This window comes from Colletotrichum tamarilloi, assembly GCF_030869305.1.
Source record: "Colletotrichum tamarilloi strain Tom-12 chromosome Unknown Scaffold_5.1, whole genome shotgun sequence".
Taxonomy (NCBI): Eukaryota; Fungi; Ascomycota; class Sordariomycetes; order Glomerellales; family Glomerellaceae; genus Colletotrichum; species Colletotrichum tamarilloi.
The window spans coordinates 661,497-687,005 of record NW_026849388.1 but is presented as its reverse complement, the minus strand read 5'-3'; the positions used below and the strand labels follow the sequence as shown (position 1 = coordinate 687,005).

Below are 25,509 nucleotides of genomic sequence, written 5' to 3'. Positions count from 1 at the left end.
AGTTACAATTGTTCCTGGCATGGGAATTGCAGCTGGCTGGCAAGACCTGTACCAGTGCGATTTTCGTCGAAGGTGAGAGGTTTGGGTGGCTTGACTGGAGCTCACTACCTAAAGGTAGGGGTAAGCTGGCACCTGGCCATGATAAGATAAGCAAGGGAGGGCTAAAGCCAACATCATCCACAAAACGTCACACCTCGACAACCTGTCACTCCACAGCCAACAAACCAAATCAATCACGATGACGGAGTCAACGTCAGAGGATGCTGCGGCTCAACGCGCCGCTGAACAAATACGTCTGCGCAAGGCGAAGCGCGAGGCCAAAATTCGTGCTGGCGGTACCGCGAGACTGAACAAGATTACTGGTCTTGGTGGAGGATTTCAGCGAGGTACGATGACCGAATCCTTCTTGACACCTTGCGCAAGTGCAGACGCCGGTTTTGAGCTTCACAAATGCTAATTTTCGGTTTCTATCTAGATGAGCCCGTATCGACGCCTCCCTCAGCATCATCGTCCCCAGCTCCGGCCACATCAGGTCTGCCGAAGCCCAGCGTGAGCGCCGACCATGCAGACCCCGAGGAAATCGACATCTCCCAGCACTACTACGAACCGGCCTCGACACCCCGTCCCGCTGCCGCTGGACCGCCCTTCGACCCGAACTCTATGAACGAGGACCAGCTTCGACAAATGATGCTGGGCTTCGAGGGCCCTGGCGCGGGCGGAGCCCCGCAGAACCCTTTTGCGGGTCCCGGTATGGGAGGAGGCATGCCCGGCGGCGAAGACGATCCCTTGATGAAGATGCTCTCGCAGATGATGGCCGGTGGCGGCGCTCCCGGCGGAATGCCAGGCTTTCCCGGCGCCGGCGGTGCACAGGGTGGTTTCCCGGCAGGATTCCCTGGTATGCCAGGCATGCCTGGTATGCCTGGAATGCAAACGCCCGAACAAGCCAAAGCCGCTTCGTCCGCCTACATCTGGCGCATTGTCCACGCCGTTTTTGCGATCTCTCTTGGTCTCTACATCGCCCTTACAACGACCTTCTCTGGAAGCAAGCTTGAACGCGAGCGCACGGCACTATCTTACAATTACCCTACGGGTAGCGATGAGGCAGTTACGGACGTCAACAGTATGGAGAAAGGCCGCGAGATCTTCTTCTGGATTTTTGCGACGACTGAGGCTGTGTTGCTCACGACGAGGTTCTTCATTGAGCGTGGACGGGCGCCTCCGCCGGGCATGTTGTGGACTGTTGTGGGATTCTTGCCTGGTTCGATCAAGACTTACGCCGAGACTGCGTTGCGGTATGGACAGATCTTCTTGACGGTGAGGAGCGATATCCTCGTATGTGTGTTTGTCTTGGGTCTTGCTTCGTTGATTCGCGGATGAAGTCACCGGCTGAGATGATTCACTGGTTGGGGGCAAGTTCTAGATAGAGGGCACTTCAGTCGAAGTGGAATTCGACCAGCCTCCCGGGATAATGGTCAATACACTGCTTCTATCTAGAGTGCAGTTCGTCGGTCTTGGAAGATTTGGAAGTCCAGAGTGCTTTTGTGAAAAGTAGTGTTTGCAGATCCCCAGTGACTATGTTTGACCCAGTACAGCGTGCCATTTACAGGCCTTTGGCCTCAGTCTTGCCATTGAAACGTATGCCTATTTTGTATATATTCTGGCATACGATACGATCGATATTTGCGCAAAGAACCGTCATTTTAAATCGTCCTAGAAGACGTAGCGTAGGAGCGTACTTGCTCCAATTTCAAGTCTGTCTAGGAGAGATCAACCGAGTCATTCTCACAATCGTATCATTCATTAGATGAGGCCCGCGAAGCGGTGCTGAGAATCGATCTGCGCCGTGGTAGTGGCGGACATGGAGGCGAAGGCGGACCCGGATAATACCAATGGTGCGCCTTGTCCGGACTTACTCAACAGATCTAAAAGGCGACGAGCGGAAAGTTTGAACTTGCAACAGAGTCACTCGGCCGAAAGTCCGGTAGTTCCATTGTCCTCTTAATTATCATTCACGGAGGAGGAGTAAGGGAATAGTGCTGATTCAATGCGCAGAGTCTATTTGCCCTACACGCCCACTTTCTCCTATTCAAGTGCCGTGTCCGTATTCTTGGCTTTACGGGATTTACAAATACTAGTCCGCCCGGAGGCCGTCGTTAAATTCAAAAGACCCTTGTTATAGTCGGTGGGCTAGGATAGCTTCCCGGGACCGTTGCAGATCCATAATTCTGTAGATTTTGTGATTAGAGGAGTTGTCCGAAGGCCACTGCGCAGTCGGTCATTTACAATCCGAATACTCCAAGCGGGTGTAACATCTACCTTGACTCCAGCGGAGTCTCTAACGGAGTCTATTTTGACGGGGAGTAATGAAGATCCCGAGTAGCCTCATCTCCAAGTCGAGAGGCGAAGCATGTATCGTATAAGATGACTTGGTGTCGTCTCAGGATTCTAACAGTTTTGGGAACATGACCAAGTCAAACGAATCTGCGTTACTCGGAAACCACTCTCTCATAAACACAGTGAAAATGGCAGGACTTACAACCATCACCGCAGCCATAGCGGCAGCCGCTCTCCTCCTCCGCCTCATCTACAACTGGCTCATGCCCAAGCCCATCCCAGGCCTCCCGCATAACCAAGACTCGGCGCGTCGTATCTCGGGCGACGTCCCGTACTTTGCGGAGTATGACAAGGCGGCGCGCTTCCGGACCAGGTTCTTCTACGACCTGGTGGCCAAGCACAAGTCGGCCGTCGTGCAGGTCCTCCTGCCCTTCTCCAAGCCCCTCGTCATTGTCGCCGACTATCGCGAGTCGAGGGATCTCATGGCGAAGCGGAGCAAGGAGCTCAGTCGCGGGTACATGAATAACGTGGCGTGGCAGGGGTTCTTGTCGGAGCACTTTATTGCCATGGAGGACGCGCACCCGTCGTTTAAGAAGTCGAGGTTTCTTACCAAGGACTTGATGACGAACAGTTTCCTTCACTCTGTAAGATATCTCCCTACCCCTTAACCTCATTCTAGTATATCAATTTGATATAACGCATCCAAGGTACCCAAGTCAACGAATATTAACGTGCCCTTAGGTCTCTGCCCCGGCGTCGCACGTAGCCATCTCTGACTTCATTCGCCTCTGGAAACGCAAGGCAGCTCTCGCACAGGGGCTGCCATTCGAGACTGTCGAGGACTTGGAGGGCCTCACCTACGACATCATGATGACAGCCGTCTTTGGCGTCGGGTACGAGGAGAGCACTACGACGAAATATTCCAAGCTCCTTGAAGATGCCGGTAACGACGTTGTGGTTCCGAGCGGTTCGTCCGCACAGGTTGCCAAGTTCCCGTCACCCGAAACCCCGGCCCTTGTGACAGCGCTCCACGTCCTCAACGTCTCCATCACGGCGGTCTTTGGCTCCGTGTTCCCCAAGCTGTCCGTTTTCATCGAGAACCTGAAGCCCAAAGCGCGTCAGGCCCTGAAGTTGAAGAAGGATGCAGTACAAGCCCAGATCGATGCCGCTGTCAAGAGAGCCGCCAAGGGTGGCTCGTCGGAGCACAAGTCGGCGGTAGACTACGTCGTCTCCCGGGAGAAGACAGCGGCCGTCGAGGAGGGGCGTGAGCCAAAGTATGATGGCATGCAGCTGAACGATATGCTGTGGGGATACATCGCCGGCGGCCAGGACTCTACCCACAGCACCCTGTGCTTCACGGTCAAGTATCTCGGTGCGCACCAAGAGGCCCAGCAAAAGCTGCGAAGCGCCCTGCGATCCGCTTACAACGGGCCATATGCGCAGAAGCGCGAACCCACCATTGAAGAGATCCTCAGGACGCAGGTCCCCTACCTGGACGCCTTCATCGAGGAAACGCTCCGCCTGTGCAGTCCCGCGGGAGCCATCACCAAGGAAACCGTCCGCGACATCAACGTCCTGGGCCACATCATTCCCAAGGGCACGACACTCATGTTTCTCCTCACCGGTCCGACCTTTGTACAACCAGGGGTGCCCGTCGACGACGCAAAACGCAGCGAGACCTCGCAGAAGGCATCGAGCGAGGGCGTCGGCGACTGGTCGCACAGCGACTTCCCCGCCGAGGATTTCCGCCCCGAGCGATGGCTGCAGGTCGAGGGCGAGGCGGTCAAATTCAATAACAATGCTGGGCCGTTTATGAGTTTCAGCAGCGGGCCCAGGGGCTGCTGGGGGAAACGGCTGGCGTACCTGGAGATGAGGATGATTGTAACGCTTTTGGTGTGGAACTTGGAGTTTTTGAAGTTGCCTGCCGAGCTGGAGGATCCTGGGTTGACGGAGGGGCTTTTCACGAAACCCAAGTCTAGTATGATTAAGCTGAGAGTTATTTCGGATACGGAGTGAGTCTGGGGTTGAAAGGGGGAACCGAGATCGGCTCGTATTTCGAAGTCCCAAGATTGGTATTCTTACTAGATTTCGCATAATATATAAGGTTTGTCTTGAAAGAGGTGCCTAGCTGAAAGAGAAAATGAATGTTGCCCACTAGATGTGAGCGATTTCAAATATTCGAATGCAGTTTGTTGTTTGATATATTTCAACTGGGCGCCTGGAAAAACTTACTCTTCTACAATGTCTCTCTGGGTAACTACCCTTCAGTGTAGACCAACACCTACGTATGTCCTAGAGTGAGCCCTAGGCCAGGATCCTTCAATATAGCAGCAATCCGTCGTTCTCAAGCCTTTCAAGAGTCTGTCATGTCAGCAAATGCCGTTGAAGCAAGAGAGCAAGTGGGCCTAGACCAAGTTATAGCATGATCAGTTCCACCGGTCCACTCCACTATTACGGAGAAGAACCAAGTCAACACAGACAAGTCACTCACCGAAACACTACGACTGATCTCTCACGGGGCCGAACATTCACCAACAAACGAGCCGCAATACTAAGATAGTCCTGAGCGCTCTCACCTGTGAATGGACACAACCAGGGAACCCTCAAAAAAGATCAGGAACATACAACACCAGGTATTCGCTGGTCGTCACCGACCCAACTACTAATCCGGCCCTCACTGGCTTATCTATGGGAGAGCGGACGGGATCCCGAGTTCTCCAGTGGGTATGGTCGTATGTGAAAGCTTCACGATGTCAAGTTGAACATGAAGTCCGTAGCGGCAGAAGATGCGGCTCCGCTCTCAACTCTTGATACCAAATTGTATTATCCTTACAGTAGGACGGCTCAAGACTGCGAAAAATTACCAGAAACATTGGTTTCCTCGTTTTCGAATTTTGGGGGTTGAATCTTGTGGTGTTAATTGCAAATGGCGAACATTGGTGCTGATGTTTCGAATGATATGCAACATCTCGCATCCGGCATCATGCTTACCTTACCTGCCTTAGACAGTGCTAATCAGCTGTGCTTTAAACCAAAGATCAATTATTCGATATTCCCGCTGCTCGAAATATGGCAAGTGAAATAAGCTAGTAAATGTTCTCATAATCTCAAATATCTCGAAATGCGTCGTCGACAAACGAACCGCAACACCGTCAAAGCCACAGTTCACTAAGCAAACCACCAGCCACCAAACCCAACTTGAACCAACCAAATGATGTGCCATAACACCACAGGTTACCTTTTCTGGACAACCCAGCAACCACATTTTCCTAGCTAGACAAAGGAGACTTTGAAGAATAGCAGGTATGGCTGTTGTAACGGAAAAGCCCAAGTTTATTTCCTAAGCCTATCACAAGCCAGGGGGGGAACGCGTACCCGATATCTCGTTCGTCCACCTCCCTCACCTAAGTAGGCACCCAGGGTACCTTCTTTGCCTCCGTGTTGTTGCTGGTAGTTCATCCGCCGCCCTTTACTTCATCATCGGCTGTCTCCACTTCCGTCCCCCGGTCTCCGCCTCCCCCTCCGGAGTCCCCTAACCATCACGCCCGCCGATGAAAATCTTCCGTGCTCACGACTCCCCCACGCCGCCATGCACGTTTTTGCCTACCTACTCGCCCAAGATAGCGCGAGATGGTAGTCTGGTAGGCTTATCAAGTGAGAACAGACACAAACAAAACAGCCCCTTGAACCCTTCACCGACAGGCACTAGGCAGTAGTAGCTCGGCCCAAAAACGCCATCGAGGTTTGCGGTTCGTTCCATTATTAGTAGCGTAGTACAAGCCCGGCCAGCCACGCCAAACACTAGAGGTAGACCGTAGGAGGCCATGGACAACAACAGCCACTCTATTTGCCCAAGAGTGCGAATCCAGCCCAGGCCAAAATGGAATGTTTGTTGCCTCAGATTTACCCATTCAACCCCCCTCCATCTAAGCCTCAATCGCTCGGTCCCTTGGATCCAAACGAGCCTCGCACTTTGCACTCGAACTCGAACTTCCTTATCTCTGTCCATTAAAAACACATTCCCCAGATCTCGTCACCGCCCGACCGCTCAGATCTCCCTTCCCTCCTATTCCTAATCACCCGCCCGTTCACCCCGCGATTCTTTCCGATCAGATTCGTTTGCCCCCCCCCCCCCCCGGACAAGCGGGCGTTTTCTTGGAGGGGGTGACCTGCCAGCCTAACCCCACCATTGCGTTCCCCGCCATCCGAGACATCCACACAGGACCACCACAGCAACTTCACTGGGCCCTTGGGGTCGGTGAGGTGGGACAAGGGCGAACAGGTGAACATTGAAGCCGCTAGTACCAAGCATGTGGCCCTCAATCTCCGAGATAATATCGCAAAAAGGCGACTGCAGGCGCGGAGCGGAGTGAAACAAAAGTGTCCAGATCCTTGCCAAGCGCTGTCGTCTGGCTAGAGGTGCCAAATGCGCGAATACGCATACGGTGATCGACGTCGATAAAAAAAAAAAGAGGAACCTGCGGGGTGCATCCGCACCACGCGAGCTGGAGCTTTCACATGTCAAAAAAAAAAAACAAAAGGCTGCCAAACTCCGAGGAGCACCCCCAAGCCTGAACTGAGCGCTTTTCAACCCTTGCAGATTCTTGTGGTGCGTCAGTCGCCAGGGAGGAACAAGAAGTTGAGATGGCAGATCAGCCCAACAGAAATAGGAGGGAGATGAAGGAGGGAAATCATTGAACCGACAACAGATTTGCAAGTAAGACGATGTCTATTATATGTGAAATATGTTTTTTCGTTTAATAAGTAAAATTTGGGGGAAATAACAGTGTGAAGGGTATCAACTACAAGAGCCTTCCCTGATCAAGTATAATAAATCTGGGTAAATCTGGTTCCGCAAGTAAATCATCGTAGCCTCCCGTGCGCGGCCCGCAACAGGGCTGGGACACTCCCGTAAATTACGTTCATAATCGTGCCCAATATATCCTGCCTTGGTTTCCCTGGGAATCTGCCTTTTGATAACGATTCCCACGTGCTGCAGGTATCTCTTCTCCTACATCGTGATATAGCAAGCGCCCTCATACCCGAGGAGGCAAGCGCTGGCGTCCTTCGGTTCGGTATTCCGAATTTCGTCCGGAGGAGCAGTGGAGCTTACCAATGGTAAGGTATTTCCACTGATGGTAGTATTGTTGACATTGAGTCGTGATATTACCGTCCCACGAGGGCGCTTTCCTGGGCCCTGAGCTCGTCGTTGCCCTTCATTATCTCTTCAAGCCACTCGGCCGCCATAGTTAACATCGTGCTCTTGCTGAAGCCGCCTCCCTTGAGACCTGGCACAAGCTCGCAGAGGTCATCGAAGCCTTCCTTGATCAAAGTACGACGCTTTTGCTCGCTCTTGATGTGGTTTTCTCGTTTCTGTGCATCCGTGAGGTTCTCCCGTGCTGGTTTGGCCCCAGTCCCGGATTTACGCCTCCGGCCTGTGCCGTTTTCTGCTGGCGGGGTGGCTGATGTAGGTTCGGTCTTCGTCTTGCGTTTTCTTGCCGCTTTCATTGTGGTACCATTCTCTTCATCATCCTCGTCAACTTCCTCCTTCGTGCTCCTGCTCTTCCTCCTTTTTCTTGGCGGTGCATCAGCATCCTCTTCTTTTTTCAATACTTCGGATGACTTTCGGCTGTGACCTTTTCCTATTGCGTGCTCGCCGTTCGGGCTTGGTGGGCGAGTATTATCTGTGCTTTGGCTTGGCTCCAAGCATTCCATGTACCTCAGCTGGCCTCGAGACAGAGCATCGTAGGTTTCTTTAGGATCCGGAACAAAGCTGTTGGAGCGGTTGAATCGAGCATCCGAGCCCCACTGTACATCGATATTGGGAACCTGGTTAGCCCGTTGCGAAGACACTCTCTCGCCAGGAGCGGGTCCGAAAAACATGTCCGCGAATGTGCTATCATGATCATCAACGAGACTGGCCTGAGCCACGCTGCCTCGTTCAGCACGCTTGAAATCCTCCATAGGTTGGTGCCTTAGGTGGCCGACGGGTGGACCGAGGGAGTGCGGAACATCCCTGGTGCTGCTGAACATCGGCCCAGACCCATTTGTGTTTGTTCTTGACGAGGAACCGTTGTGCAGTAGTGTGCTGGCGGCCTGAAGAACGTCGGCTGAGGCGTGCTGATCGAGTGTCGGGTGTGATTGCTGATGATGATGATGCTGCTGCGGCGGCGGTGGCGGCTGCTGCTGATGCTGCTGCTGCTGTGGGGGAGGGGGAGGAGGAGGCATCAGGTTTGAGCCCATGGACATCATGTCCGCAAAGTCGTTATGGGGCATACTATGCCCAGGGGAAGCAAGAGGCGGCGGTGCCGGCGACTGGCCAAAAGATGTTGCCGTCCCCATGAACTGGGGAGGTAATTCCAACCAAGCGTCGCTGAAGTTGAGTCCTTCGCCGAAAGAAGGTAGATTGTAATGATCGGCAGTCATGTCCTCGAAGAAGGAGCTGAGTAATTTGGTTTCATTGTCGGAGAGAAGAGGAGCGCCAGGCGCAGGTTCGGGAGGGTCGAGGAAGAAGTCTTGCGAAGGATCAACGGCATCTAGAAAAAGATTGTGAGTATTTGACTTTGGTGGGAAATGGACGAGACGGTTTACTAACAGCCGAAGGGCAAATTGGGGTCTGACGGCTGCGTCGAACCCATCCTGGGACGTTGTATGGCGAGCATGGGTGCGTCTTGTGGCAAATGGACGGTGGCCGTCGAATGCGCTGGTTCTGGTTCTGGTTCGGAGAGCGAGAGACGTTGGTCGCGAAGGCCTCGAAGCGTAAGAAAGAGTGAGTGTAGTCGACTCGAAGGAGGGCATGCGCATTCCTATGGGCAAATCGATATCCTATGAATCATTGACGGAGGGGTGGGACGTGTGTATCAGGAGCGCAGTGCAGCGCAGCGCGTCTATACCAAAAGGCTCGTCCGGCTGGGAGAGAGCATACGGTAGAGCGGTCTCGAATGGGTTATCAGCGAGTCGCTTGATTGCCTTGTGATTTGGCGGGGTGGCGGATTGTAGTTGTGGCAGCAGCGACCGCTATGGTGTTGTTTGATAGGAGTCTGGAGAGGTTGGTGGGTGTATTTGCCGTCTTTAGGTGCGCGCCGTGGCAGAGCAGGAAGAGACCGAAGTAGAGGCTGGCAGGTTGCGTCGAGGCGGAGGTGGGGTGGTGGCTGCGCTTAGGCACCGCACCGGGCTTCTGGATTCCTAGTGCTAGAAGGAGGTTCTCTTCGCCGTCGTCTCGTCCGATGAGCGGGGGGTGAGGGGGAAGGAAGGAAGGAAGGATGGATGGATGGATGGCGATGATGAGCGTGAGGCAAAAGGCGGGACGGGTTCCGTGTAAGGTAAGGCGAGGCAAGGTGAGGTGAAGTGAAGTCGGGGAGGGCAAGCGGAGCTGGGGGCAGCGTGTGGGATGGCGGCGGAGTGGTGTACTAAAGCACGGCGTCAAGCAGTGCTACGTTCTCGATGGATGGTGAGATGGAGAGCTCCTAGTTGAAGAGCATCCAAGGTCTACCCCGTATGGCGGACGTTAATGCGGCCCATGCAGGGCTAAGGAGAAGGAAGAGACCCTTGAGACTTGTCGAAAGGCACCTCAGAAGCAGAGTCTGGGTACGGAGTAGTCTCTAGACGTACGGTGTCGAGCCACGAGAGGGCGAGGGTACGTGTGTTTGTCCAAGATGGGATGTGAGCGCGAGGCCCATTCGAAGCATTGGCCTGCTTGTATAAGGTAGACAGACTCTGGACCAACGTGTACGAAGCTGAGGTGGTGCTTTGGCTTGATGTTGAGGTTGGCTCAACCGTGTACTTGCATATCTGAGAGAGCGCCAAAACGGATAGCGAGGAATAGCAACAGGTGAGGTGAAACGAACCCCCAATCAGCTCAGGGAGGTGGCCAGACGTAAGCTAAGGCAAGTAAGACAGATGGGAAGAGGAAGCGGACGTGGTCGAAGGCGTAGGACGTGGGCGTGAGGTGACGGACACGGTACTCTCTGGTAGGTACTGTACGGTGCAGCGAGAACGAGGGCTCAAGGACTCCGTGATTTTTTTCAGTCGGGGAGAGTGAGTGACGAGCAGGAAATCAAGGACTCGAAAAGAATGAAAAGTCTGGGGCACCAAACAGCCAAAGTACGACCCCTGTTATTTGACCAGGGTGGTTGAGTGCTAGCCTGAAGTGTACTGCGTAGAAGAGAGAGGTCAGAGACTCTGACTCTCTGAGTACGAATAGTAGTGAGGACTGATGTAGAGGTGGAGGAACTTAGGAAGAGGGATCAGGGAGGGCAAAGTCGCAAGTTGCAGGGAGGGGTGGGGTGTGAGGTGTGGGTGGGTTGCCGGCACGGTCACCTGCATCGCGCGCTGCAAGCCTCCGCACTTACCTTAGTGGCAGCAGTCAACGGACAGTGGACAGTTTAGGCCGGCCGGCCAGCAGCAATGGAATTGGAAGTAGGTAGGCAGGGCAGAGCAGGGCTCGAGCCGGCCTAATTTTCCCATTGCTACCTTTGCCCAGTTTCTTACGGATGAGGATGCCATGGATGGCCCTAAGATATCCCGTCCTACCTGCCCTGCCCTTCCCCCAACAACTGAAAAGGACGAAAGGCTGATTGGATAAGGCGCCGGATCTTGGATCGGAGCCATGCGGACATGAGACAAGCAGAACCATATCGTTGAAACGGTGCGGTTGCGCTTACGCCTTACCTAAGCATCCACCTTGGTGTACCACCTATGGAAGGTAGGTACCGGTAGAGGCTGAGGCACCTCTTTCTGGCGGGCTCGGGTCACACGAATGGCGGTCAGCAGGTGGACTACTAAGGGATTAAATAAGTTTTGATTGGTTCGTGAAGCTCTTCTCAACCTTCTCGTTAGCTTGGTGCCTGACTGCTTAGCTGGGTGGGTCGATACCAGTTTTTGATGCTAACGAACTTATGTTCCTAGCGGGTCATCACATGCCAGCTCGGAGCTCCCCCTCTCACCTTCTCCTCTCAATTCTCTCTCATCCCCAATCTCATCCCCCCCTCCCGCTGTCCAGCGCTGTCAGTCATCTTCATCTTCTCCCTGCCCCAGGAATTACCTTCCACTATTCCATTCTAGGCCTGGCCTCTCGATGTACTTTTGTACCTGTATCCGTGCACTCGTGTCCCGCATCATCAGCCTTCCTAAGCTTTTCCCAGCATTTTCACGCACCTCACCGCGCTCACCTCATCTCAGCTTGGGGAGCTTTGCAAAGAGGTTCCACGTTCGCACCCATTCGACATGCTCTGAAAGTTCCTCAGTTTTTGCTCTGCTTCGATATACCCTGTCTTATTCCCGTTGACTCACAACTCTGGCCTCATCATTCGGCCAAACTCGTTGCTTCCATCTGTCGCCTGGAACCGCATCTGTAACACGTCTTCATCCCGTTTTTTGTCTTCAAGTCCCGGTATCTCAATTAACGCTGTCACATCCATACTTGCCGCACTGCCCGTTTGTTCTATCCACCCGGATGCCTCGTACATCAAATCCTTTGGAGTTTCGATGGCTGTCCACAAGTTCCTGCTAAGCACCTAAAGTAGCGCCGACAGATCCTACTAAGGCACCTCACAGACCTTGAACGGTTCTTGACACGGCGAGACAAAGGAAACAAACACAGCCTCGGTTGATACGAAACGGCTGGCTGTCCCAGCCTGTCTGTCTGTGGTTTCCCACCAGCCAACCAGTCAACAATTGACCTCCTGTCTTCAACTGTCCACCAAGCATTCCTCGTTCGAGAACTAGGAGCAAGCGCCGAGATTCTTGACGGACGGTTGATCGCACTGATCGAAATCCTCCACGCCCGAAGCGTCCCACAACTCGCAAGGACAAGAGTTCTTAAGCAAGGCTAGCAAGGTATTCCCTGTCCAACGTCGTCTACCACTACCGAGCCAACGCAAAACGCCGTTCCCTTCAGGTTTTGCTCCAGACAGACTCCAGACTTTGATAGAAGTCTCTTCTTCTTCTTCAGCACCGTCGCACTCGCATGGGTTGCCGCGCCTAAGCCCCATCTGGCTTGGCTGAAGATTCAATCTTCACTCCCGTTTCTTCCTGGCCGCCAAGGTGAACCGTGAAGCTCAGTTTCTCCGCGTGCCAGACCAGCTGATCGAAACACTTGATCATGCAACCAATCACATTCGCCAATCTTGCTAGCCGTGGCGGTAATCTGCGCTTCGGTCACGTTTGCCAGATCCGACCTCTCCTCTTATGCGTATTTACCGTACTCCGTGCTCCGTACCTTTCTCCCTAACTTACCTTACTCTCGACCGTGCCGAGGAACCCAATTGTCACATTTCCTTCGGCCTCACCATTGACCTGCCCCTGGTCTCCATCTGCACCTACTGCACAACCTACGTCGCTCATCCTACCCCAGGCCCTCCATCACGTCGTGGGTCGCACCATTACCCCACAATTTCTTATTTCATTCCCGTCCCCTTCGTCTCTTGACACGCAAGGTACGCCATACTTTTCGCTGTTGAGCACAGCTCCAGCCCTGCCCTAGGCGCTGCGGGTTGGTGGTTGACTCTGGAGTAACGGCCATCACGAGCCTTCAGAAGAGCAAGTTGATCAATACTACCCCCTGGTAAGACGCGCCCACTAGTTCGCCATCTTCATTACGCGTTTTCCCGTTATTCTTCAAACGTCTTAGGACACCTACATGCCTAGACTGTTCTCCTGTAGCTTGTTTGATTGGCATCCGAGGTATATGCCCAGCTTCTAGTGAAGATGGGCCGGGCAATCCCGAACCTTGTTCCTCATAACCAAATACCTGTCATCGTCTGGTTGGTCTTCCAATTCTCGACATGATTCATACTCTGTAGCTGGTGCGGATGGCCAGTCCGCTTGCTGCTTCACTCCCCTATTACCTAACGTAACTCATGCCTTACCACGGTTCAGCTGTCGTTACGCCCCTACCGATCATCACACTTTCGCCGGTCCTTCACCTTGTCTGCCCAGAGCAACGACCCATGTCTCCAGCCACATCCTTCGTTTCCCAGATCCCCTCTGCTGAACTCAGTTTGACGAGCAGCCTACCAATTCAAACCTCACGCCATTGTACGGTTACATCATAGCATATCCGCATGTGCACAGACACATCGCTTCCGGCTCTTATGCGGATCGCTGATTCTCTGCTCAGGAACCGTCTCCAGTTCAACTACCGGCACTGACGCCGAAGCCTCATGGCTGCCGTCACACCTTCGCTTCCCGCAATGCTACCTCGGAGTCAGCTGCAAATTCGCCGGAATGGCCTTGTCGAGCTACAAGCAATTCCGCCAATCCTACGGCCCCTCCTTCGGGCCTACCTCCTAGGATATGCTTCCGCTGTTGCTCCGAGAGTCCTTACGTTGCTGATGCAATACCTTACCAAAAAACGCCGTCAAATTGCAAAGGAGAACGGGTGCATCGGGTTTGTGGCGCAACTGAGGCGGATAGTCCTCGCCGGTCTAGACCCCCAACGGTTTCCAACCTTCTGTGCCTTGCTTGTTGGTGGCAGTACACTTTTAGAGGTATGTACATTTCTTTCAGCGTGAAGTATCAAACACTTGTAATTGCCGATACCAGGGCTGTGGTTGCTTCACTTGGTCTCAAGTACTGTGAACTAGGCATCCAGTACACATGGTGATGGAGACCTTAGAGTTGCACTGGCTTCTCTCCTAGGTGTACACAAGTTCTTGTCCCTTGCATTAGTTCCTAAAAAGCAACATTTGCAACTTCAGAAAGGTGGCCTGGAGTTCCAGTCACTGTAACTACAACAGTTTGCTAAATAGACCTGACACCTTCTGATAGGAGCCACTTCGACGTGTATTCGAACGCAATGCCAAAAGTCTCACAGAGGTGACTCGAACGAGGTGAGCGGAATTCGATCCTTAATTCTCTTATTGTTCACAACCATCTAGTACTGACACACATCTAGACTCGCAAGATGGAGCGCCACATTTGTTGCTGCCTGGTTCAGTCTGCAGCTTTTGCAGTCCAAGAAGAGCTCGGCCTTTACAGGCACTTCCCCTGAGAAATCGGATAGTCCGCCCGGAGCTCAGCTAAAGGAGACCCGGTATGGAGGACGGACTCTCGACTTGACGTTATTCACGTTGACGAGAGCCCTGGACGTTCTTGTTGGCGAAGTTTGGGCGCGAAGGCGAGCGCGTCGTGTAGCTCAAGGCAGTTGGACCAAGGTATGCACCAATCACTCATCTTGACGTTATCCGTTATCATCGTCACTAACTTCGTACAGGCTGAATGGATCATCGGCAGGTTCACCGACCCTTGCTTGTTCGTCACTTCTTGTGCCTTCATCATGTGGGCATGGTTTTACCATCCCGAAAGGCTTCCCAGCGGCTACAACAAGTGGATCAGTTCGGCGGCAAACGTCGACATGCGGCTGATCGAGGCCCTCCAGAAGCTCCGTGCCAACGACATGTCCTACGGTAAAAGTGGACAGGCAGAATTGCTACAAGGCATGTGTGAGAAATACGGATGGCCGAGCGAATGGGGCGATCCGTCAAAATCAATTCCCATCCCGTGCGAGATGGTGCACATGGGCTGCGGCCCATCGTGCGAGCTCCATGCCATCAGCCGCTTCTATCGGTCGTGGAAGTGGTCCATGGCCATGTATCTGCCCCTGAGCGTGGCGCTTCTTCTGCGGGGGCCTATCAACAAGAAGACCCTCGTGCGGACCTTGTTATCATCGTCGAGGTCGGCGGCGTTCTTGGGAGCGTACATCACTTTATTCTATTACGGCGTCTGTCTCGCCCGTACCAGAATTGGGCCTCACATCCTCGGCAAGGACCTGGCCGCTAGGCAAAGGATGGACTCGGGAATCTGCGTCCGCACGGGGTGCTGCCTTTGCGGCTGGAGCGTCCTTGTCGAGTCCGCCAGTCGTCGCAAAGATATGGCGCTGTTCGTCGCCCCGCGGGCCATGGCGACGCTGCTGCCGCGGCGGTACGGCATGGACAAGCAGTGGAGAGAGACGCTCGTTTTCGCCGCCAGCACGGCTGTTGTTTTCACTTGTATCCATGAGAACCAGACCCGTGTACGCGGCGTGCTGGGCGGTGTATTGGGAATGGTCTTGCGCAACTAGAAAAGAGAGAGATTGTGTTTTTTGCTGGGGGAGTACACACTTCTCAGCGTCGGTTAGGGGGTTCCTTACATGGGAACAAAAAACGAGTGTTTTGAATAGAGATACTGAAGATGGTTTAGATTCTGAGTACACTTTTCATACTTGTACTCTTTCTGTTACAATAATGAAGCTGGGCCGGAGCGAATGGGTTCTGGTATTAGAGCGTTTGTTAGTTTATTGTACTAGAACAAGAAACGCAGAAAGATGCCGTGGCAGGCTTTCTGCTACCCAGTACATGTTGGTACCGTGATTCAGCGAGAGACGAGAAATGCGAATCAAGTGTGAGACATCCATAGCGGACTTGACCCTCCAGTGCAGCTTCCCGCCGCCATGCCACTTCGTGCCCAAATGTTGGTCTTCAAACTGACGCATTGGAATGCACTCGGATGCCACCAGCGACGGCCATCCAAGCACACCTTGGTAGATCTATCGCACAGCCATACTAAAACCTGTGTCGTGGCCTATCGTATGATGAGAGCCAGGTTCCTTTTTCTACTTATAAACGAATAGGTAGTTCTCCGACAGTGTGATTTCGACGGTAAACTTTACCTACAACACCCTCACTATTGATGCCATGTGCCGGGGACGCACACATAGGAGAGCTTAAAGAATACTGTGTAGCTATCCTATGAGATACCACCTTCAAGATAGTCTTGCGCTCGTAATTTGGTTTTGCATACCGTGAAATACAACATCAAAGCTGCTATGAAAGCCCTGAAGGAGGGCGTTCCTCGTAGCAATTTCCTGATCAACATGAGAAAACTTCAGATCCAGAAAGACGATTTCGATTACACTGATCGATGAAGTGCTGCCACTTGAGATGGCCGACTACTTTATTTTCTCACAGACTTTGTCCAGTGACACTGCATCGAAGGAAAGTAATAAATGCCTCTCTAAGATGGAGAAATGATAAACAGCCGAGCCGACCTATTTACGTAACACGGTGAATTCATAGAAACGCGGGACCACCAAATAACATGGCCGGCGACCATCCGCCTTCGGCCCGGAGTTGAGTTGAGTTTCGGGGATACGCCTGGAGCGGGGCAATCCAGGGATCAACTCCGGCGTCCCGGGGGTTTGTCGTCCCACCGGCCATGTACCTCGGTCTGATCCTTCGGCTTGGCGTAACCCTTTTACCAGAGTCCCAATTGTCTGCGAGAGAAGGGGTAGTGGCCGAGACCGACGACTTGCGGCGAAACTCTAGCATCTCTTTTGACAAGCTGCTTTGTCGAAGAAATACGGAGTACTGAAAGCCAATATATCCCAGGTCTTGACGGTTGGGAGCTCTCACCGCAACACATGAGTCAAGAACCAATGGGCGTCGTCAACCGACATTAAACAGGAAAAGCTTGGTAAACAACGTTACTACGTAGAGCCGGAGGCTTCTCCGCCGCAATGGCACCCCCTTTCAACAAACATTACCCTCTTCTACAGTTGTGCCAACCATTTCCCCTGCTGACCGGGTTACCTTCCACGCATTGGCTTCTTTGTCCAAGGAGCCAGACAATCAATCGCTTTCAGTGGCATCAAACCAGGATCAAATCACTCATATTAAAGGGAAGAAAAGAAAAGCAGACAAGGGCCAAGAGAACTAACCAGGAACAGCGAAAACTCTAATATGCTCAGCTTTTCTTACCAGATAAACAAAGTATCCACTTGCCACCTACAGTTTGTCAAACTCCTCCCATCGCAACTGGTAAAGCAGAGTCCCCGTCGTGACGTGCCCCTTTCTGGTGAAAGATAGCTCAAGATGGATGTTCAGTCTATATATATTGGCAAGCTTTACTCCCCTTGCTTGGATCTCGTCCCGGCCCGGCCGTTCCTGCGGGATCGGAATGCTTCCAACCAAGTCCAGGACCTCCTGGTGGTTCGGAATTACAATAGTTGGTGTTGACGGCGTGTGTCATTTGGTTGGGTTTGTCCCACCCCCGGGATATTCGTGATCATGACCAAGATTCCCGGTGGGATATTCATGTATATATGTTTCTACAGCACCTGCTCTGATTGCTGAATCATGTTGAAGCAGCCAGCACTCCCTGTTCCCGGGGTTACATTCTCGGACTTTCCATTCACTCGTTCATCTCTCTCTCTCTCTCTCTCTCGCTTTTGTTTCTTCGTCGAGAAACTCCAATCTCGACCTCACATCTCACGCAATCTCCTTCCTCCGACCTCAACAGCAGATCTGCCGCGCTGCCAAACTTCACAAATCTCATAATGCGCCTCTCCCTCCTCGCCACCGCGGCCTCACCCGCCGCCGCCCTCATCGCAGGAACCCCCTTCCACAGCACGCCCAACACCCGCAGCATCGCCGCGAACACGACTCTCCCCGTAACCTTTGGCGCAGTCCTCTTCCAGGCAATGGAAATGCTAGACCTCATCGGCCCCATCGACGCCCTCCAGCTCGTGGCCTACAACCGACACGTGAACCTCCACCTCATCGCCGCCACCCTCGACCCCGTCACCACGGCGCCCGTGTCCCCGACTTCCAACACCTACAACTCGTCCTGGTGGCCGACGTTCCAGCCCACCAACACCTTTGACGACGACCTGGACCTCGACGTGCTCATCGTGCCCGGCGGACCGGGCGTGCGCGCCCCCGGGCTGGAGCCGATCGTCGAGTACGTGAGGAAGCACGCGCCCAGGGTCAAGTATCTCGTTACGATTTGCACGGGCGCCAGTCTCGCTGCTAGGGCGGGCGCGCTGGACGGCAGGAGGGTTACGACGAACAAAGCTGCCTGGCAGTTGATTACTGCGCAGGCGCCGCTGGCTAAGTGGGTTTCGCCGGCGAGGTATGTTGTTGATGGGAACGTCTGGACTTCTTCGGGTGTAAGTTGCTTTTTTTGATATTTTACTATTTGATCCCTTTTTGCGAGAGAAAAGTGGGAGAGTGTGGAGGAATCGAGAAGAATTGTACTGACTGATGCGTGGGTTAGGTTACATCTGGTCTGGACTTGATTATGGAGTTCATCAAGCAGGTGTATGGCGAGGAGTTGTCAACCAAGGTTGCCACAATCATGGAGTTTGTCCCCCATGCTGCTGACTGGGATCCATTTGCGGAAATCAACGGCGTCGCACCGACGTACAATTGATAGTCTTGTGGCTTCGAGGCGATTGGAGAGAAGGAAAGATAGAGGCAGCAACTCGGAGCATGGATTTACTTTGATGTTGAGGATAATAGAGCGCATGGTGGTGGTGCAGCCTGATTCCATTCGCAGTACAAAGTCAGCTTGTTTAGCATTGATTTGGCATAGAATGTCCGTTTTAGGCTGATCCGTCGTCCTTGATAGAAAGTATCGTGCTCAAATAGTCCGGTTGGTGAGGTGTGAAAATCATTCACTCTACTCTTGACTGCTCGGATGACATGAAGGCGTCGAACGTTTAGAGAAAGCTCTTTACCTGGCAGCATTGACATTTTTAGTGATTGGACGCCGTAGCAGGGAAGATCTGGGAACGCCTCGACTTAAACTGAACCGCATCGCCCATTGGAATTCACTTACATCGTCCCATTGCGTGAGAAGTAGACGGGGTCAAACGTGCGTTAGCCGGAGCGAGATATTGACGCTGTTAGCAGACTTGTTCCTGGTACCCTTCTCATCAAATCCATCGCATGACCCTCCTGATGATTGATGAACATTGCCGGGATGTAAGCTAAGCAAACACCATGAATGTGATCAAGGCCGGAATTCTCATGAAAACGCATGGCACGCCTAGGTAGTTGACCAACATATGTTGGCAACAGGGGTCTCATCGACGCTTGAGAAATACACGACGCAGATTCGCATGGAGGCTCAGAGAGAGCTCGGGATGAGTCGCCAACAGAGATGTGAATATCAATATGTCCACTAAGACCTTTATGACGAAGACAGGGGCCCCTATTACCACTATGTTTGCCTGGTCCCCAGAAGTACACATAGGCTTGAGTGAATCCGTGGCTCACCTATGAGGGGTATATGTAAGAGCTGTCAGAGATTCTCCAAGACTTGTAGACTTTGATATCTTGCAGTCAAGTCGACAGAGGGTCGATGCCAGAAGTAATAAGACGGGGAGGTGGGCAGAGGATGCCTGTGTTCTACTCCGATGAGACGAACTTCTGTACTGAAAGATTCAAGAGAATGAGTTGAGATAATCTGTGAGCCTGTTGAGCTGCGACATGTTTCCCTACTGCGATCCTCCAATGGGAGTTGGCTGACCACTAACACCAGAGATGGCGCTCATCATAGTTGCGTCTCAGGTACCGGATGACAAGCACGTTTGCGCTTGCAAACATGTCTTTATAGCACCCGTATATGCTCCACGGCAAGCAGTTGAATGAGATAATTCGAGGAAAAGAAATCGAGCTGCCATGGTATGCGCGAGACGGTTGCCTCAATCCCATTGATGCACTTGCGTTCGAGGCCCATGGCCTTCCAAGGATTCGTGGGGGACGCGTGGGGGACATCTCTGCATAATTTGAGATGACAATCATCATGGAAATCGAAGCATTAGTTCTGCACAACGGCATAAGTCAAATGCGCGGCATTAATCGTGCACCAGCCCACTGTGTCGAGCTTGGACCAACTTATGCCAGGTACGTCCACGTTAAAGCCAAACCCTGCACAATTTGCTGGTGGGGTGGTCAGCTCGGTATAAGTCACCGCTCACCGAGGCACAAAGAATGCTCACCGAAACTCGATATTTCGAGGAGACATAACCGAGAGATGCCGTTTGGCCTGTCATGATTTCTTATAGAAGAGGGCAGATGGTCTCGTACTTCAATCCGGTATTCCGTGACTGTACGGGACAAGCATATAGCCACATCCCGGGTCTTGCCCGTCAGACAAGGATGAACACTCTGCCGGCAACTCGAGCTTCACCTTCACGATATCTCACGAATGCCATCATCCGGAACATTTTCATAGACAGCTGGCCCGGGCTCCTTAGGCGCAATAGAAGAATCCACAGATTATGCAAGTCCAGAGGTCTATGGCGAATCATCTACACCAAATATTCCCGGCTACCTGACTTACACGCGCCCGCCTCGTACAAACGGGCTGCCAAGTGTACCCCACTGGGCGTTAGATACGAACCCCTGGGCTCATGAAGAATCTCAGAGGCTAGTGTAAAGTCGCTGTTAGATGAGACGAGGTTCCAGATCCCCAGGCACGAGGTGCTGTACCCCGGCTCGGCAAAGTGTAGCTTAATGTACGGCATCGGGGCAGGTAATCGGGAGGAACCGGAGCGGAAATCTGGGGTAGCTCGGGTCGAACCTCGACGAGAGACGCATCATTCCGGGGGCGGCTGGCGGCAAACGGGGCCTGTAGGAAAGCTCGGTTCTTGCAAGGCCGCCACATTGCTGCCGTGGTCCATGTAAGTCTCGTGTACCCAGTCAAAGGTGGACTTGGGAAGGGAGGGAACGGGAACGGCGAGTACAGTACGTAGTCGTGATGATGTGGGCTTGCGGATGGGACGAGCGTCAACGACATCGTGCTAGCCACAAGGCTGATGACACGGCTGTCATTCCGTCAATTCGTAGGGCGGATTTGAGGCCTTAGGCACAGTGGCACAGCAGTCCCATGATCTGACAATATCTAGTCGTCAGATCTTAGGAACCCCTTATCAGACCGAAATGAGATGTGCTGAATAATTTGGCCGAGAGATAGCTTGTCCATGTTGGTTTAGACCGTGGTACGGCCAGAAGCTCGTCCGGGGGGCTGGTGTCGTACGGTGTTGGTAGCGGATGGATGAGTGACGGTAGAGTCATATCATGCTGAGTCGATCGATGTTTGGACCATACAAAATGATCCAACTGCCAAACCTGGGCCCTGTCGGGCGTCTGGCGATACGATACGGCCATGCAGGCCTCCGTGGGCAGCGGTAAACACATAGGCCGCGGCATTGACGTTTGCGGGTATCCTCGGTAGGGATATCGTCATTCCCGATGTCATCGGAAGTTGAGAGTTGTTATAGGCGAAGCCAGGAGCATTTGGGGCCGACGAAGCCGTGATGCTCCGGCGTGTCGGGCCAGCCGGGCTCGCTTGGTAGCTCATTGGGTTGGGTGAGTCGAGAGGCAGATCTCGGGCCCCACCAGGCGCCGGAACGCACCAGCCCTGTTTTGATGGACCGACTTTGCATTGGAAGCGGCCGGCCAAGACTGTGAGTGGCAGAATTGGGTGGCGTGTACATTTGGCATCAGTCATGGGTGAATTGACGGATGGGTGGATGGCATTCGTAGGCGAGGTATCTGTACAAGTTCTCCAATTGAATTCGAAGAGTTTGGACGAGCATGGATGCCTTTCTTTGCACGCAAACTGTTTTCTTCGACTTCGATGACTCCTTTGCTCCAACACGGACGACGGAGCCAAAAATGGTGCGGTCCATCTGGGGGTGACCGAGAACGGAGTCGTAAACGGGCCTTCTCGATCATCATATTTCTCTAAGCTAAAATCGGCCGAGTCGAGGCTGGAAGTCCCTCATGCACCAGGCAACGTGTTTCATTAGCTGGGCTCAGTCGAGCTTGGCGGGTTGAGCGATGGAGCATTGAGTGATTTATGGAGCTGGGGTCAGTTTTTTTTTTGTTCGATATCTAACAGTAAAGGTAAGGTAAGCTGAGCTAGACTTTTGAGTAAGAGAGTGCGGTGGGAGCGAGCGGACCATACGCATACGGTACATACCTCAGGGTCGTGTAGGACTAGGGGGGATGGGAGGCGGAGGAGGATGGGCCGTGGGAGCTTTGGCGCGGGATGAATGGTGAGGTGTGCGAATGAGCTGTTTGAACCTTGTGGCATGTCGTGTCTTGAACCCAGTTGAGGATGTTTAATAATAACAAGAGTCCACCAAAATAAACTGGAACGGTGAGAAGATCACATAAAAAAAGACGCCCGAGAATTTGGAGTGGACCACGGTGCCACGGCGCCACGGGCAGATGTTGCATGGAGGTGGCAGTGGCAGTGTGTGAGAGGTGTGAGAGCGAGCAAAGCGTGCAAAGCGTGCAATGGGAGGCAAAAGGTGAGTCGACGGGGGTATCGAACCTGGTGCTGCTGCTGTGACCGGGGGGTAGCTGCGAGAGTGATGTAACGAGGGGCAGGCCAGCAATGAGGAGCAGGGGCCAGGGATAAGGTGCCGTAGCTGACTTTTTTTTTTCTCGCTGGAAACCAAGGGAACAAGCTGCCCCTCCATGCCCCTCCATACCTGACAATTCCTGACCCTTGATAATGCCTGCTATTGCTTGAGTCGTTGGTCGGTCCGGTCTGTCTGATGAAAGTGACACCACCAGCCAAGACCCGCTGAAGAAATGGATATGGATGAGCTGAGAGTGTCGCTGGAATGGAGAGAAAACAAGTTATTGATGAGTAGTTCATCATAAGATGCCCGAGATACGAGCAAGATGCAAGATGCAGGCTGGAGCACAGACAAAGTTGAGGTGTCAAAAAAAAAAGTAGTGAGAAGGAAGGGGGGGATATCGAACGCCACGACAGACCCGTCAAACAATGCAGCCTGCGCCTGCATCCCATCCGAGCTTGGGGTCTTTCTTCCATGGGATGGCAAGCCGCATGGAAGACGGACTGTGAATGCTATGTAGATTGGATTGGTAAAACAACAGCGCATCGCATCTCACCATGATTGTGTTCCAATCCCATCATAGCAATTGGTCCAGAAAACCACCAAGTACCCGGAGGGTATCATACTAACGCCACGAGCGGTAGCAGCGCCTTCCCGCTGGATGCCCCGCCATGTCCGTAAAAAGACGCAACTGGCACCTGCTTGGACTGAGTGGGTGAGAGGCAACGAGAGGGACTCTGTACTCAGAAAGAGGAGGAACAATACCTAATTACCTAGGTAGTATTGGAGAGATACGGAGAGAAAAAGGTACGGAGTACGAGACACGCGTTACGGGGGGGAGCTCTACCTACCTTAGCCCGGTCAAGCACAAAGTGAGGTAAGGTAAGGTACCTCCTACCTCAGCTCAGATAGCAGAAAAAGTGTGTCACTCACCCAATTCCCTGGCGTCGACCGGGCAATCACCACCAATTCACCACCCTCAATCGCCGAGTCACCTCACCGTTCTCGGGGCGTCTGGATCCCCCCCATTGGACCCCCCTGCGGAGTGGCCGTACCTGGTACTTCCCTAACTTGCGTCAGGTCCGCCTTCCATTGACCTCCCACTCCCACTCTCGCCTGCCTCTTGCCTGCTCTTGCCATGGCCGCCGGTCTTGCGTTGGATCGACCAGCAGGAGGACCACCCCACCATCTTCCCTCAACCGAATTTACTATATCTCGCGCGCCCTTCCACCACCTCCCATCACTTCCGTTCCTTCTTCCTTCCTTCTTCTGCCATTGAAAATTCTCTCCTACCTATCAATCCATTTCTGACCTCGTCGAATAACCCGACGTGATCCCATTTCAAGGTAAGACCTAGCTCTCGATAGCTCCCTCAAGCTCTACATACCTCACGTCTTCATCACCCCACCCCGCTACCGCGAAAAATACCCCGCCTACCTTGGACATATCGGAAACGCCCGTCCTTCACCAACGCCTGAGAAAACTCAACTAACTCTCTCAACCGTCAGACATACCCCAAATACAAACCACATCAGACAACATGGCTCCCATCAAGGTCGGCATCAACGGCTTCGGTCGTATCGGACGTATCGTCTTCCGCAACGCCGTCGAGCACCCCGAGGTCGAGATCGTTGCCGTCAACGACCCTTTCATTGAGACCAAGTACGCTGTGAGTATCACCCCACTTTACCCCTCCATCATGATATCACGTCTGCCACGATAACACCAGCTTCGTCGGTACCCACGGCAAAAGAGTCAGGACTAGCACTCTCGACTTTTTTTGCCCCAAGGTTTCGAGTGGGCTTGTTGTATTGACACGACGTGACACAATCATGCAGAAACAGCCAAGACAAAACTTGCTGACAAGACAATCATCACAGGCCTACATGCTCAAGTACGACTCCACCCACGGCATCTTCAACGGCGACATCCAGCAGGATGGCAACGACCTTGTCATCAACGGCAAGAAGGTCAAGTTCTACACTGAGCGTGACCCCGCTGCCATCCCCTGGAAGGACACCGGCGCCGACTACGTCGTCGAGTCTACTGGTGTCTTCACCACCATCGACAAGGCGAAGGCCCATCTTCAGGGCGGTGCCAAGAAGGTCGTCATCTCTGCTCCCTCTGCTGATGCCCCCATGTACGTGATGGGTGTCAACGAGAAGACCTACGACGGCAGCGCCGACGTTATCTCCAACGCTTCTTGCACCACCAACTGCTTGGCTCCCCTCGCCAAGGTCATCAACGACAAGTTCACCATCATTGAGGGTCTCATGACCACCGTCCACTCCTACACTGCCACCCAGAAGACCGTTGACGGTCCCTCCGCCAAGGACTGGCGTGGTGGCCGCACCGCTGCTCAGAACATCATTCCCAGCAGCACTGGTGCCGCCAAGGCTGTCGGCAAGGTCATTCCTGAGCTCAACGGCAAGCTCACTGGCATGTCCATGCGTGTGCCCACCGCCAACGTCTCCGTCGTTGACCTGACTGCCCGCATCGAGAAGGGCGCCAGCTACGACCAGATCAAGGCCGCCATCAAGGAGGCTGCTGAGGGTCCCCTCAAGGGTAAGCTATTAATCTCAACTCATCGGAATCACCGAAACACAAGCTAACTATCTCCAGGCGTCTTGGCCTACACTGAGGACGACGTCGTCTCCACCGACATGATCGGCAACCCCAACTCCTCCATCTTCGATGCCAAGGCCGGTATCTCCCTCAACGACAACTTCGTCAAGCTCGTCTCCTGGTACGACAACGAGTGGGGATACTCTCGCCGTGTCCTCGACCTCTTGGCCCACGTTGCCAAGGTTGACGCCTCCAAATAAATGTGCGGTACACATGAGGCTGTCGCGGAGGGGAAACAGGACCAAAAGTGTCCATTAATGAGATGATAAACCAACGACCAAACAAAAGCAGTAAAATGAAGATGGGCAAGTCTTTCAGGAGGGAGGGCCGCAAAGGCCAGGGAGGATTATGGTTGTTTCTTTCCTACAAACAAACGCTCCCCGAATACATGTCCGTATGACGTCTATGAAATA

General features: G+C 53.2%; 10 protein-coding genes across 10 annotated transcripts; 5 read left to right on the top strand and 5 right to left on the bottom strand.

Moving 5' to 3' along the window:
- Nucleotides 1-238: 238 nt before the first annotated feature.
- CTAM01_02337 (uncharacterized protein) lies at nt 239-1,377 on the top strand (the record flags this gene model as incomplete). Its single annotated transcript, XM_060518376.1, has 2 exons — nt 239-386; nt 476-1,377. The coding sequence occupies 2 exons, from the start codon at nt 239-241 to the stop codon at nt 1,375-1,377; spliced, it is 1,050 nt and encodes a 349-aa protein (XP_060387009.1).
- Nucleotides 1,378-2,522: 1,145 nt separating this feature from the next.
- Nucleotides 2,523-4,350, top strand: CTAM01_02336 (cytochrome P450; the record flags this gene model as incomplete). The annotated part of the gene is made up of 2 exons (XM_060518375.1): nt 2,523-2,978; nt 3,076-4,350. The coding sequence occupies 2 exons, from the start codon at nt 2,523-2,525 to the stop codon at nt 4,348-4,350; spliced, it is 1,731 nt and encodes a 576-aa protein (XP_060387008.1).
- A 985-nt stretch (nt 4,351-5,335) lies between these two features.
- CTAM01_02335 (uncharacterized protein) lies at nt 5,336-5,599 on the bottom strand (the record flags this gene model as incomplete). The annotated part of the gene is made up of 1 exon (XM_060518374.1): nt 5,336-5,599. The coding sequence occupies one exon, from the start codon at nt 5,597-5,599 to the stop codon at nt 5,336-5,338; it is 264 nt and encodes an 87-aa protein (XP_060387007.1).
- A 1,901-nt stretch (nt 5,600-7,500) lies between these two features.
- Nucleotides 7,501-8,972, bottom strand: CTAM01_02334 (BHLH family transcription factor; the record flags this gene model as incomplete). Its single annotated transcript, XM_060518373.1, has 2 exons — nt 7,501-8,870; nt 8,930-8,972. 2 exons carry the CDS (start codon nt 8,970-8,972, stop codon nt 7,501-7,503), a joined length of 1,413 nt encoding a protein of 470 aa, XP_060387006.1.
- A 311-nt stretch (nt 8,973-9,283) lies between these two features.
- CTAM01_02333 (uncharacterized protein) lies at nt 9,284-10,022 on the bottom strand (the record flags this gene model as incomplete). Its single annotated transcript, XM_060518372.1, has 2 exons — nt 9,284-9,743; nt 9,946-10,022. 2 exons carry the CDS (start codon nt 10,020-10,022, stop codon nt 9,284-9,286), a joined length of 537 nt encoding a protein of 178 aa, XP_060387005.1.
- Nucleotides 10,023-13,496: 3,474 nt separating this feature from the next.
- Nucleotides 13,497-15,394, top strand: CTAM01_02332 (uncharacterized protein; the record flags this gene model as incomplete). The annotated part of the gene is made up of 4 exons (XM_060518371.1): nt 13,497-13,823; nt 14,104-14,165; nt 14,231-14,489; nt 14,549-15,394. The coding sequence occupies 4 exons, from the start codon at nt 13,497-13,499 to the stop codon at nt 15,392-15,394; spliced, it is 1,494 nt and encodes a 497-aa protein (XP_060387004.1).
- A 2,253-nt stretch (nt 15,395-17,647) lies between these two features.
- CTAM01_02331 (DJ-1/PfpI family protein) lies at nt 17,648-18,522 on the top strand (the record flags this gene model as incomplete). Its single annotated transcript, XM_060518370.1, has 2 exons — nt 17,648-18,259; nt 18,367-18,522. The coding sequence occupies 2 exons, from the start codon at nt 17,648-17,650 to the stop codon at nt 18,520-18,522; spliced, it is 768 nt and encodes a 255-aa protein (XP_060387003.1).
- Nucleotides 18,523-21,174: 2,652 nt separating this feature from the next.
- On the bottom strand, nt 21,175-21,459 carry CTAM01_02330 (uncharacterized protein; the record flags this gene model as incomplete). Its single annotated transcript, XM_060518369.1, has 1 exon — nt 21,175-21,459. The coding sequence occupies one exon, from the start codon at nt 21,457-21,459 to the stop codon at nt 21,175-21,177; it is 285 nt and encodes a 94-aa protein (XP_060387002.1).
- Nucleotides 21,460-21,972: 513 nt separating this feature from the next.
- Nucleotides 21,973-22,773, bottom strand: CTAM01_02329 (uncharacterized protein; the record flags this gene model as incomplete). The annotated part of the gene is made up of 2 exons (XM_060518368.1): nt 21,973-22,204; nt 22,277-22,773. The coding sequence occupies 2 exons, from the start codon at nt 22,771-22,773 to the stop codon at nt 21,973-21,975; spliced, it is 729 nt and encodes a 242-aa protein (XP_060387001.1).
- Nucleotides 22,774-24,011: 1,238 nt separating this feature from the next.
- On the top strand, nt 24,012-25,296 carry CTAM01_02328 (glyceraldehyde-3-phosphate dehydrogenase; the record flags this gene model as incomplete). The annotated part of the gene is made up of 3 exons (XM_060518367.1): nt 24,012-24,140; nt 24,352-25,036; nt 25,094-25,296. 3 exons carry the CDS (start codon nt 24,012-24,014, stop codon nt 25,294-25,296), a joined length of 1,017 nt encoding a protein of 338 aa, XP_060387000.1.
- Between the last annotated feature and the right edge of the window lie 213 nt (nt 25,297-25,509).